Raw genomic sequence first — 13,633 nt, 5'->3', positions numbered from 1 at the left:
GAAATTTTATTTTTAACACATAAGGACATTTGTGACCCTCTCACTTTTCTTTTAGCGCCTCCATGAGTTTGACAGTTTTGGTTTTAAGCAAAGATGCTCAACTATTGGATGAGTTGCCATGGAAACTGAGACCAACATTCATGGTGCCCAGAGGATGAATCTTGATGATTTTCACTTTCCATTTAACACTATCATCTGGTCAAAACTTAATTTGCCATGCCATGCTGATGCTCAAACCACTGCTGTACTGTAGACTCTTTTGGTTATACCCTGTCTGTCCCATCATCATTTCTCAACTTTTTTAGACACATTCACCGATTATAAGGGTTACTGTATTTATATGGTTCAGATTTATATATTGTACAGTTTATCATAAAGACGTTAAAGTTATACAATATGAAATAAACTGGAAAAATAAACTGTGTCAGCAAAGAAAGTGATAAAAATGATCTTCAGTTTTACATTGTCTTCTTCTTCCTTGCTCCTCTCCCTCCCATTTTCTTCTTCCAGAGCTGCCAGCTGAACAGCCCTCCATGCCAGGCGGCGGAGGCGGCGGTGGCACCAGCGATAGCGGTGAGGAAAGCAGCGTGAGCCTGGCTGAGCAGATCACCGATGTGGTCAAGCAGCCTGCTTTCATTGCAGGTATCGGCGGAGCCTGCTGGGTTATCCTCATGGGCTTTAGCGTCTGGATCTACTGCCGGCGCAAGAAAAGGAAGGAGCTGAGCCACTACACTGCCTCCTTTGCATACACACCAGCAGGTCAGATGGATGGCTGAGATGTGACATGAAGTGTTGTCAGGCTCTCTTTGTCTGCTGTCTGATATATTGAAAGTCACAAAACGTACCTGAAGTGGCATTCAGACTGTATCTTAAGGCATTTCACATTTAAATACATTTGACTTGAAATACAGTATTTATATGCAGATACATGAAACTTTCTGGAATTGAAAACATTTCTCTGGAAATCAGAACAGCTGATTTTGCATAATACAAACAACCTGAATAAGTAGGCCACAAAAAAGGAACACCCATGAGTCAGTTTACCCCTCCTCATCACTCAGTCTTTGTCCTTGTGTTCTGCAGTTGGTTTCCCGCATGGAGAGGGATCAGGACTCAATGGAAGGTAAGGAAATGTTGTCCTACGTTTATATTCCACTATGCATCTGCATTCTGTGTCACCAATAGACTAGGCTGATATCTGTAAATGATTCTCGCTGTCTATCCATGCAGCTTTTTCTTTGCTGGTCTTTGTATTTCCATCTGGACAGTCATTGCTGTTGTACTGTGTCCCACCATGTTTTAAATTAATGCCAGAATGTCTCTGTAGGCCTGGCGTGCTGGGAGGCAACATGGGCAACTACCCATGGCTGGCAGACTCTTGGCCCACCACCAACCTGGTCCACAGTGGTAAAGAGCCTGTCAACTGCTGCACCACCAGTCACAACACAGCTGAGAGATACTACAATGGTAGGATGCTGCTTAAACAGACAGGTTACTTAGAGTTCAGTAGATGCCGTACATGAACCTGTCTGTTTTCTATTCTTGTGGCAGATTTTCTTATTAAGTTAAAGCATAATGGACCATGGTAAAAAGGCATGCAGACTGAATAGGCTCCTTACAAAGCAAGAAAACTGTTGCTAAATATCATCTCCATCCCTTCGTAGAAGCTGGTATCTCCAACTACCTGAATCAGACAGAGAAGTACAGCATCAGTGGCTCCACTGAAGGTCCCATCTACAGCACCATTGACGCCACCAGCGAGGACCTGCACAGTTTCACCTATGCCCAGCATGCCTCCACCACCCCCTATGCTTCCACCTCCATCATGCCTTTCACCAACCAGACGCAGGCACCAGCCCACAGCGGTGAGCAGCAGGATGATGGACACTGGATCACCCAGCCAGGGCCTTCTGGAGCTCAGTACGCCCAGCCGGACCGCTGCAACAGTGAGGATAGCACCTGGAATTTGACCTTTTCTCCCTTTGTTCATCATCACAGATCTTATTGCTTACCGAAAGCTTACCGACAGAATCAGCCCAGCACAGGCTGTTCATTTCTTTATTTATTTTTTGTTGTTTGTTATTGTTCTAATTTAACCCATTTTTAACCCGGTCAGTCTCATTGAGATCAATGATCTCTTTTTCAAGAGAGGCCTGGCTAAGAGGCAGTATTCAGAAGCTCCAGGCATCTCAAAAAAACAACAAGAAAATATACATTAAAATCTAACATTACTTAAAATATCCACAGACATAGACAAGCACCAGCCAATTCATTCGCCATTGTACTTTGCTTTAAAATCAGGCAGACACACCAGGTTCCTCAGTTTCAAATCTTTTCTAAGAGAGGGGAACAGGGCACTGGGAAGATTTCTTTCCTTATTCGGTCCATGCACTTGGAACAGGCAATTTTTGCAATCTCAGACTGTAACTACAGTCAGATCTCTGTGTCAGAGTGCATACATTTGTTGGAAGGGAGCTTACAGCTACCAGTGACTGAGCATACAAATGGTCAGAGGTGATCACCCAGCTGTGGTGTAGACATTACAATGATGAGTGAGGGCTTTCCAGCTTGTGTTATGTCCCACTGCACTTTGATATACAGTATCTAACAAGTGATGTGCAGATGCATTCATTTACAACACATCTTTGAAATCAAGAACTGGTAGCAAAGAAAAAAAAATAGCAGAGACTTGTCTCCTTCTGGCCTCAAAGGAGGAGCAGGACTTACTTCTGCAATAACTTCGATCTCATACTTTCTCTCTCAGCTTTTAATGTGATTTTCAGCATGAGGTTTAAAAGGAAGGAAAGATATTTAAAACTGGAAAAAACTTCTGAATTCTTTCTTTGAGCAGTAATAATATCCACAGTGTCCTCAGGCTTCTTCTTAGCATTTGAGCAAATGCATCACCTTCATTTTGTCAGCATTTAAAGCCAGCTTTAGTTGTGAAAGCAGAATCTGTATAATATTAAACACATCCAGCAGTTTGGCAGGAGCTTCCATAATGGAGGAATCATCACAATGAGTGATTGAGCATTTTCCAGCTCTGCTTCCAGACTATGACGATGTCATCAAAGATCTTTTTTCTTTAGCTTTTAGCTTCTGAAGAGTTATTATGATATTATGATTCCTCATATTCTTTCTATTATTCCGTGGTATTTTTTCATTTATTTCTAATTATTTTCATCAAAGATGAAATAACTAATCAATCAAGTGACTTGTCCAAAAATTAATCAACAGCCATTGTGATAGTTATTTCAAGCAAAAATACTGATAATTGCCCATTTCCTACTTTTTTGTGTTGTTTAGTATGAAATTGAATATTTTAAGGTTTTGATTGTTGGATTGTTACAAAATTTGTTAGACCAAAATCTAAACTTAGTCATTGTGAAAATAATGACAAGATATTGTAATATTATAATTAATATATAATTTTCATTTGTTTTCAATTTTTTCTACAAGCTTTCTTTACTACTATCTTTATCCGGTTATCTAACTTTCTACATTGGCAATTTTTCAATGTACTTTATGCAACAATTAGTCAATTCATTGATCAAAAAAACTATACTGACAATCAACTGATCATTTCAGTCATTTTTAAAGCAAACATGTTGTACATTTGCTGGTTCCAACCTCTTTAATGAAAGAATTTGCTTCTTTTTTGTCATTTATGATAGTAAATAAAGACACTTTAGGTTTTGGAACTGCTGAGTGGAGAGGAAAAAAAGATGTCTGAAGACATCATATTGGGCTCAGGGAAATTATGATGAGAATTTTTTTTTTAATTTTTGACATTATAAACAAAATGATAATAATCTTGATCAGCAGAATAATGGAAAATGAAAATAATCATTCATTGCATGCGATGAATAAATTGACTAGACTTGGCATTAGTGACACACACAGGAAGGGAGAACGTTTTTGAAATGTTCAAATGAAAATAGTTATTTTAAAAATCTCTTTTTGCTGCCCCATTGCGCCCTACTCTAACATGCATATTCATGTCTGTCAGCCACGGGCCTGATGGGACATGTGTCAGATCACAATCAGTGAGCTCAGTCTATCCTCCCCAAGTGAATCAGTGTGTTTCTCTCTCTGTCTGATAGGTAAGCCCAAGCAGAAGACGATGGGTAAGGCTGTTAAGACACCATCTCTGACCTGGATGGAGGCATTGCCTCCACCTCCCCCCATTGGAGAGGTGGAACAGTGTGAGCAGGATGACCAGCCCCCAGAGCATGACGATATGGACTTAGGGTGAGTCAGACTCCCACTATTTTCTTTAAATTAATATTGGACTGCAACATCATCATTTAGACTTGTCACCTCTTACAGGCGCATTAAGTGTCAATGCTAACGTTGCTCTTATGCCTCTGGCTTTAACAACTGAATTACCTTGGTCGTGGTCAATTGCTTTAGTGATTTAGCTGTTTTCGATACCCTTACAACAAAATTAGATGTGTTCCTCCTTATCAGATGCAGTCTGCATCCTCAGAGCAAACGATTGCTCAGTATCATGCTATCCCACCCAAGTGGAACTTTAACCTCCTGCAGTTTTGCCACCAGCAAGGCCCTCTAACTCGAATCAAGCCTGAAAGAACAGGCTTTAAATAGCCTCATAGCTAGCTGGGATTCAAGGCAGCTGTGAGACAACAGGTTGCCCCTCAATATTGTTTAAAAACATTTAAAGATAAGATCCAGCTACATCTCTTTCAATGTATCATCTAGCTGCAACACTCTTTTTTGTCTTTGAAGCACGGATGAGGAGTGGTGTCCCCCCCTTCCGGAGAGGACCTATCTGATGGAAGGCTGCGAGGATGGGCCCTCTCCCCTGCAGAGGAATGACGCCTCCTCTCCGGCCACCTCCTACAGTCATCAGTCGACCGCTACACTCACCCCATCGCCTCATGAGGAGCCCCGAGCCCCCCACGACCTCACTCGCCTCAACCAACTGGACAGCCAGCAGCTGTCACGGTATGTGTACTGGCTCGGTACTAACTAGCACCTAATGGTTGTGTTCATGTTTGAATCCACTGTTTATGTCTACAATAGCTCATGACCCTGACCTCTTTGCATGAACAGACACATTGCATCTGCCTAACTGATTGCAAACCTCCGCTCTGCTTTGTGGAATGAAAGTAATGTAATTCTGAATTGAGACTTTACTTTTCACTGTTTACTGCCCAGTTAGCAGAAGGATGTTTTTGTGAATGCTACAGTACAATGAAGCAATGAATAAATAAGGATACTGTGCTCAGGGGATTTGCTGCTACAGCTTTACTTGCTCTGGTATGACCAGTAGCTTAGGGTTCATGTTAGAAACTTTACTACTGCCTTTTAGTTCTACATATGCTCTCTTTCATAATTTATGACTAAATGGAGCATAAAAAAACATACAACCGACTTTTACCTTTTTCGTGAACCTCACTCCCAACCAAAGATTTATCCTCCTGTTTCACTGATTTATTCTCTCCAGTAACATGTTGCCCTTACTTCCCATAGCAGAAGGTTACCCTGCGGTCTAGTGCCAGTTCCCCAGGCACCAAGCCCACAGCTCACCCAGTCCAACTCCAACCTCTCTGGCCAACAGCATCACGGCTCATCAGAGGCTGGCACGCTGCAGTGCCAAAGTCCTGCCCATCGCTGCCTGCACAGCCAGGGGCCAGCTCTGAATGAAGACAACGTCAGCGCAACTACACCCGGTAAAGTGATCGGCATTGGATCATTGCACTCACACATACAAGCCTGCATGTAACACACACACACACACACAAAGGCACATTAGCAAACCAGATCATGATTGCTGAACAGTTATGCGTGCATTCTCTTGACCTTTGCTGGCTTACTGTTTGTGATTTAAATAATCCACATTCATGAATACATTAAATCCTCCATGTCGGTTCAGTATGGAGAAAAACAATTTGTGACTGTAGTGTTTTCACTTCCCCTAAACAGTGCACAGTCGCTCATCTCCAGCAGATGCATGCACTCCTCCCAACCAAAAATCCCGAGTGAAAAAAAAGGTGTCAAAGAGTTCGGCCTACAGGAGAGATATGCAAGGAGGTGAGTGGGTTTCTTTTTGGATCCAAGTAAGTTCAGGTCAGCATTAGAGAACAATAAAGTCTGCATTTCTATTTTGAGTAATGACATTTTCTCCAATTCAGTAAATGTGATTGAACATGCAGGGAACGATTCATTTTTACAAATGAAGGTATCGTTTTGCATAAACATGATACTGTTTTGGGATGTCAAATGCAGCTGAATATGCAGCTCTAATGCAAATATGCAGCCGTATTGCAAAAAAAAGAAAATGAATTGCTTGTCAGGGCATTGTCAGTGAATAAATGACTCCAGTAATCCAGCACATACACACAGATATTTTGCAGCGCCATCTGTGATTGAATATCTACAACTCTGGTAGGCAAGATGTGAGGCTAGTGTTGCTGATTATATACATGGATTTGACTTGTAATCTTTACATACAGACTCTGTTTTGTCTGCACACACCATATGTTTACAGATATCCACCCATTCTTTTCCAACCTTGAAGCCACATCAACAGCATATGGCAATAAGAATCCTCATTTTAACAAGCTGAAAATCAACTTTAAATTTATCTCTGTTTTCTAAAAGAAAAAGACACTGAATTATGGTCTCTCAATTATGTACAGAATAACAAAAACAAAATGCTCTCCTTCTTTTTTAAAGCAGTATTAAGCTATCGTGTAATAGAGACACGCCACTAAAATTATTTTAAATCCATCGCCTGAAAAAGGCAGCAAATGTATGTTCTAAACTCAGGTTCTCTTCACGCATGCTTTTCCCTACACTTCTTTCTGTTTAGACCTTCCCCCGCCACCAGAGCCGCCCCCAGAAGACAACAGGTGCACAGAGGCCAGCAACGTGGTGAACAGCGCTATGTCCTCCCTGGAGAGGAGCGAATACGGTAGCAGCAGTCACCAACGGAAAGGCTCGGGACAAAGACAAACCGACAGTAAGACAAAGTTTTGCAGATTGTAGATCTGAATGTAGATCTGCAGAATCAAATTTAGCACAGAGAGTATGTTCCTCCTGAAATATTTCACTCTATGAGAGTTAAATTTGTACATTGATATAACAATGCTCAGATGTAGCCTTTTCCACATTTATGCTGAGTCATGTCCTTCTTCTGCACTGCAGTATTTTCTCCTCCCATGTTACACCATTCCTTATTAATGATAACATGTATAACATGCAGCTGTGGCATAGCCAGTACACGTCTCAAGTCAGTGATCATACACGAAAACACAAATAGTGGCCCAGAAAACACAGGAATTAACATGAATGCCACCCGTGGAAGACAATGGAAGCTTTTTTTGCATTTTGATTTCAGATCCGCCTTCTCTGTAGAAAACAATTGCAGTTAATCACCATACCAACAGAATTATGGACAAATTGAAGGAAATATTTGGGGTGTTTCAAGCTTTAAACTGTAATTTCCCCTGTAGATATATCTTCTATCTAAATTAACCTTCATTTTGCCATTAAGAAACTGCACTAACCAAAAGACCCTCACTGTTACCCTAATTTCGTTTCCTTCATCCCTGCCTGATCAGATGATGAGATGATGGCGTACAGCGGTAAGGCTGGTTACCTTTCCAGGAGTCAGATATCGAGTAACTGCTCAACCACAGGAAGCTCCTCATCCAGAGGCTCCACGGGCTCCCGAGGGCTCCACTCGGCCAGAAAACACAATGAGGTAAGATACAACTGCTAATGATTTTATAATTTGCACTTTATACAAGAAAAAACATTCTCTTTTCACCTCAAATGATTTTAATAATTGATGCTTTTAGATATTTATGAGTGCGGGAGCAAAGAATATTCCAGCCGTGAAGGGGTTCATGTGGTTTGGGTTTATCTACATATCATTACTTGCGCTTCATAAAACACACATAATGTGCATGAAATTCTTTTCATGCAAGTGCATGAAAAGAGTTCCTCCATTCCCTTGTTGCCCACACACACATGCTCACGAATATGATGTCGGGCTCATACATACAGATCTACCATTACCATCTACTCAAGATAGGCTTTACAGTAAGGAACAATGTTAAGCGTGCACTTGCACTGTTCTCTCTGGTGTGCACTTCTGAGGCCGTGCCTCGCTGTGGGAGTGCTCCTTTAAATGCACCCCCTGCAGGCTCCCTTGCGACCAGCTTGTATCTGTTATGGCAGAACAAGCTGTGCCAGATGAATAGGAAGCTCTGCAGGGATTTCGTGCGAGTGAGGCAACACTCACAAGCGGTGTTTTAAATGTCCCTCAACATTACTGTAGGAAGGCAGACGTGTAGTACCTGATAGAAAGAATAGTTCTGTAAGGTCAGAATCACTTTACACAACTGTGTGACTGTGTAAACAAAGCAGGTTGTCCACTAATCACATGGTTGTCTGGTCCCTTTGACAGGGGGAATGAGGGGTAAGCGCTTTACAGCTTTTCCAGTTAAAGCAGAAAATATAAATATAAAAAGTGCAGTCCATCTGTAGACAGTACCCTGTATTGGTCATGTACAGAAAAAAAACGAACTGTTGGATAGGATGGATTCTTATGAAGGATAAGCTTAGCCAGAATTCAATTCAATTAAAAGGTTAAATGATAAAATGCATTTTACTTCTTCTAACAATAACCAGGCCAATATTAAATGTTTTGTTAAAAAATAAAAGGAAAAGAAAAAAGAAAGAAAATGGAAAAAAGTAAATTAGATACTGAATTGAAAAAAAATGCTATTGCCATTTTAAAAATAAACATAAATTTTTTTCTTTTATATTTAAGCTTTTATATTATTATTATTATTATTATTATTTGTTTTGCTATTTCACAATATTCATAATATTACAATTACAAGATATTACAAAGATATAAACATTACAATTACAATTATTCTCATTGTTCTTGATGTTCATCCATAGTTATCCAGTCATTTTCCATAGCAATACAGCAAAATAATGACTTGTCACCATTATTTGATTTATTTATTGGTTAAAAATAGTAATACCACACTCAAAAAATACTGAATTGAATGCCCTGCATTGGATATGCTTGATAAGTGAATGTACATAAACATTATTAGAAAAATGCACTTGAAATGTCAAAAATGACAGAGCTCAATACGGAAAAATGTCTGATTTAACACAATCTGGCCATCATGTAATAAAACTACAATTTTTAGTTTTCAGTATTTGTTCTGTGTATAGAATCTAAATTTGTGACGTTTGTGAAGTAACTGCAGAGTAGCTGCTAAACTAATGTCGCAAATGAAAGACCAGTGGAGTACAGTTCAATTCAATTCAGTTTATTTATATAGCGCCAAATCACAACAAAAGTTGTCTCCTGACACTTTCCAACAGAGGCAGGTCTAGGCCAAACTCTATAATTTAATTTTTATTAAGGAGAGACCAAAAGAAAACCTTGAGCAAGCACTTGCCGACAGTGGCGAGGAAAAACAGCCCTTTATAAGGCAGAAACCTCGGAGCAGACCCCAGCTCTACGGGGGAAGCCATTTGCCTTGACCGACTGGGTTGTGAAAAAGAGAGAGAGAGAGAGAGAGAGAGAGAGAGAGAGAGAGAGAGAGAGGCCACACAGAGACAGAGACACGTAGCAACAGCAATAATAACAGAGTACTGGAACGATAAAAAAACAACAATAATAATAATGATAATGGTAGTGGTAGACTCAGAGGAAGAAGTCAAGTTCGTGACGCATAAGGAGAATTAGAGGAGGAGAGAGATGCTCAGTGCATCATGGGAGAGCCCCCCCTGATCTGATAAATAAGTGTGAAACCAGCTTAATGCAGTTCCTTGAATGCCAATTAAGTGTTCCAATCTGTCTAATGAAATATAATGGTCAATAGTATCAGATGCAGCACTAAGGTCTAACAATACTGTGCGAGTGCAGAGACGAGATCCTTGTCTTACGTAAGTGAAGGTCATTCGTGACTTTGACTCATGCCGTCTCTGTGATGCAATGAACTCTAAATCCTCAAATAAACCATTATTATGTAGAAAGTCACATAGTTGATTATTGACTGCTTTCTCAAGAATCTTAGAGAGAAAAGGAAGGTTAGATATCAGTCTATAGTTGCCCAAAACCTCTGAATCCAGAGTAGGCTTTTTAAGGACAGGTTTGACTACAGCTACTTTAAAGGCCTGTGGTACATAGCCTGTTATTAGAGACAGATTTATCATATCTAGAAGGGAAGTGCTAAGCAGGGGTAAAACGTCTTTGAGCAGCTTAGTTGGGGTGCGGTCTAAGAGGCATGTTTCTGGTGGTTTAGTTCAGTGAGTTTAGTTGGTGAAGGTCAATGGGAGAAAAGCAGTCTAGATAATTATGTGGTCCTAAAGCTGTTTCCAAGACGTCTGTGTTTGAAGGTAGGTCAGTACCAGTTGAGGTCAGGAGGTGATGAATTTTGTCTCTAATGAGTAAAATCATTAAAAAAAGAAGGTAATAAAATCATTACTACTAAGGGGTTACAGGAATACAAGGCTTATTTTTTGTGCCTTTTGCTTTAATTTGCAGATCTCAGAATTGTACCATGGTACTAATCTATTTTGCTTAATGATTTTCTTTTTTAGGGGGCTAATAAAGTCAAGTGTTGTCCTCAGTGAGTTTGCAGCACTGTCCACAAAAAGATCAGTTTGAGAGGGACTATAGTTAGCATGAGGTTCATCCTTTGCATCGGAGTGTTCGGTTATACTGAGATATGGTACTGAAGTAAATGCTGATGTATCACTGTATCACTAAATTTTGCCACAGCACTATAGGGTAGACCTCTAGTGTAGGAATTTTTCCTAGTGGTTTGTAGTCAGGTAATCGAAATTCAAAAGTTACTAAACGGTGGTGGTCAGATAAAAGAGGATTTCATCGAAAAACTATTTAACTGTTCAATTTCAGTGCCACATGTCAGAACAGTGAATGGATTTATGTACACACTGACAGAAGTCAATTAAGTCTAATAAAGAGATAAATGCTGTACAAAGGCTATTGTTGTCATTGTCAACAATAGCCTTATATTAAAATCACCCACAATAATTACTTCATTTGTTTCAAGGACTTGATAAAAACTCTTAGAATTCAGATACAGTTTGGTATGGACCAGGAGCGTGGTATGCTGTAACAATTAATATTGACTGAAATTGTCTGTATAGGAACACTCAAACAAGTCATAATTAATGCCTTAGAATGTTCTTAAAGAGAAAATGAGATTGAATGGAGTCAGTCAACATAAGCAGAGATTTCTGAGAAACGGACAGCATAGCAGCTTTGATGCTGTCTTAGTGTTGTAGTTGTTAAGTTTAATGCTGTAACCTGAGTTGTCACCATAAAACCGTCAGTGTATGGCGAAAGAGAAAGGATGGCCCTGTCAGGGGTCAGTTCGTGGTGACCTTAACACACATCTGACATGGGAATGTAGCAAAGCCACTTGTATAAGTGACACGCACACACAGTTGCTCTTTTTTTCACTTGCTGTCAACACACAGACACACAGAACTCCCTTGTATCTCGTGCCTCTCTGGTCACCCCCCTGTGGAGCCCTAAGGAACACCTCAGTCCCCCTAAATGACCCATACTGGCCTTTTCACGCCTTGCCTGGGACATGAAAGCATGACCTCTTAATCTGCAATAAAGTCTGAGGTGTTTCCACAGGAAGCCTGGGTTAGGTTACTCCTTCTTCCTGCGGTGTTGCTGACTGCTATCTTTGCCCTTTAACCCAGGCGGTCAGTCTAGAAGGCGTGGATGGGGGGAGGAGGTGGAGGGTGTTGCTGTCCTTCGGTCTGATACGTCAGCTCTGATGCTGGGGACTCAGTACATTTCCATACAGAAAAAGGATATTAAATGTGGAATTACAGGCATTAGACAGACTTGAATGAAGAGATACACACACTTGACTTAAAGTTAGACTCAAGAGGACAACATCACTATACCAAACACTGCTCATGCACAACTGATGCCTTTAACACTTGGTTACGCATTGACCAATTAGATCTAGGAGAAAAAAAGAACACAGACTTGACAACCCGTTTAGACTTCAGAAAACAGACGCTAAGGTTTTTTCCATCAGGCATTCAAGTCTTAAACATCTTGCTCTCCATCGTTCTTCATATGTTTATCTCTTCTGTCTGAAATGTTATTTTTCTCATGTTAACAGAAATGACAACACAATGAAATTCGCCACAGGGGATATGCATATTCATGAGACTTACAAACTATCACTGCTACCTTTTCGGTTTGATATGTCCTGTGTGTAGCAGAAGTTAAATCACATGACTAGAAAATGTTGCGGCATCCTCATGGATAGCTGATGCTGCAGACTGAAGTGTTCACCCCTGGCTACAGAGCAGCCTTGACTAAACTGACCCATTCTTGACAAAATTCTTGACAGCTGTGACTAAACTGATGATGAATTGTGATACTAAACCATGAGGAGAATGGACCTCTAGTGCAGTCTGGTCTCATGTCTCTTCCATTTTCTCTCAAGTATAGTAAGTATTGTAAGCACCGTATAGTAAAGTATAGTAACAATCTCAGTTATGGCCAGACTGTGGAAATAGAATCAGAAGCAATATTGATCAAGGATTGAATAATGCTTTCTCCCTACCATTCATGTGCCCCTGAGCAAGGCATTCATTTTCAAGGCCTGAACAAAGAGCTGAACAAGGTGGTGCAAAAACTTTAGTACATGAGTGTATGGAGCTGATATCAAAATCAAGCTGTGTTCTCGTGAAATAGATGGGGTTTAAAATGATATGAAATAAAATGAAATGTCGAAATATTTGTCTCTTCTCAGGAAATGAGATAAGGACACCAGTGACTCTGTCAGTGAACCTTCAATGCCTCCATCACCTACCATCTTCCCACCGTGGACACAATGAGCTGGACAAGAGGACAAAGTTTTTGGGTTTCAGGACATCAGACTTTGTGTCACTGCTGTGAAAGAAAGAACACGGACTTTACATCATGTTTTTGGTATTGCTATGATTATTTATGAGCTATCAAGTTCACTCCTCTCCCTTGATTTGTAAATACCTGTGTCTGTACTGTTCTTTTGTGGGCTCTGGATACAGGGAAAGAGACATATATTGTATTTATGAGGTTAAAAAAAAAAAACAATGTAAAAAGTCTGTTATTATTAAAAAAAAACTCATGTCTTCTTGAATGTGCCAACCTTTTTGTCAAAATGTATACTTTTTTGGAAAAGCATTAAACTACTGTTGCACTCTCTTGTTGTGATGGCAAAACAACAGAAAATATGAAGCACAAAGTGTGTTTGCTGGTTGAAAGAGGCGGTCAGAAAAGCCAAAACGAGCGGGTTCTTGCTCCCGGAAGGATGCTTCTTCCACTGAGATCCCTGAACCCATGTGCTCCACTGAGAATGTCACTCTTTCCTATGTTTCCTTTGGTTCCAGTGTGCCAGCAGACAGGCTTTAGAAAAGTTTGATTGTAACCCCCACCCCCCACACCCCCCCCTTTTTGTCTGAGGGACTCTTTGCAGGAGTTGTGCATATACTCCTTCCAAAAGAAACGAAAGAAATGTCTGTGGACTGACTTTTTTGTACTCTTGTTGTTTTGTAAATGTACAATAAAATACATTTGCTGATCCAA

The 13,633-nt window shown here is 40.3% G+C and overlaps 1 protein-coding gene across 3 annotated transcripts in view; it reads left to right on the top strand.

The window, feature by feature from the left end:
- robo3 (roundabout, axon guidance receptor, homolog 3 (Drosophila)) overlaps positions 1–13,633 on the top strand; it is an 83,223-nt gene extending 69,590 nt beyond the window's left edge. For 2 of the 3 annotated variants that reach the window (XM_046410839.1, XM_046410837.1), the window contains 11 exons: positions 511–759; positions 1,084–1,123; positions 1,328–1,467; positions 1,665–1,946; positions 4,104–4,251; positions 4,750–4,968; positions 5,497–5,696; positions 5,950–6,057; positions 6,839–6,988; positions 7,590–7,732; positions 12,819–13,633. In XM_046410839.1, coding sequence (XP_046266795.1) covers positions 511–759; positions 1,084–1,123; positions 1,328–1,467; positions 1,665–1,946; positions 4,104–4,251; positions 4,750–4,968; positions 5,497–5,696; positions 5,950–6,057; positions 6,839–6,988; positions 7,590–7,732; positions 12,819–12,830 — 1,691 coding nt within the window. In that variant the 3' untranslated portion in view covers positions 12,831–13,633. The remainder of the gene's footprint in view (positions 1–510; positions 760–1,083; positions 1,124–1,327; positions 1,468–1,664; positions 1,947–4,103; positions 4,252–4,749; positions 4,969–5,496; positions 5,697–5,949; positions 6,058–6,838; positions 6,989–7,589; positions 7,733–12,818) is intronic. The other variant, XM_046410838.1, reaches the window with a different exon arrangement.

This window comes from Scatophagus argus, chromosome 14 (assembly GCF_020382885.2).
Source record: "Scatophagus argus isolate fScaArg1 chromosome 14, fScaArg1.pri, whole genome shotgun sequence".
In the NCBI taxonomy this organism is placed as follows: Eukaryota; Metazoa; Chordata; class Actinopteri; family Scatophagidae; genus Scatophagus; species Scatophagus argus.
This window is presented reverse-complemented; position numbering and strand designations above follow the sequence as displayed.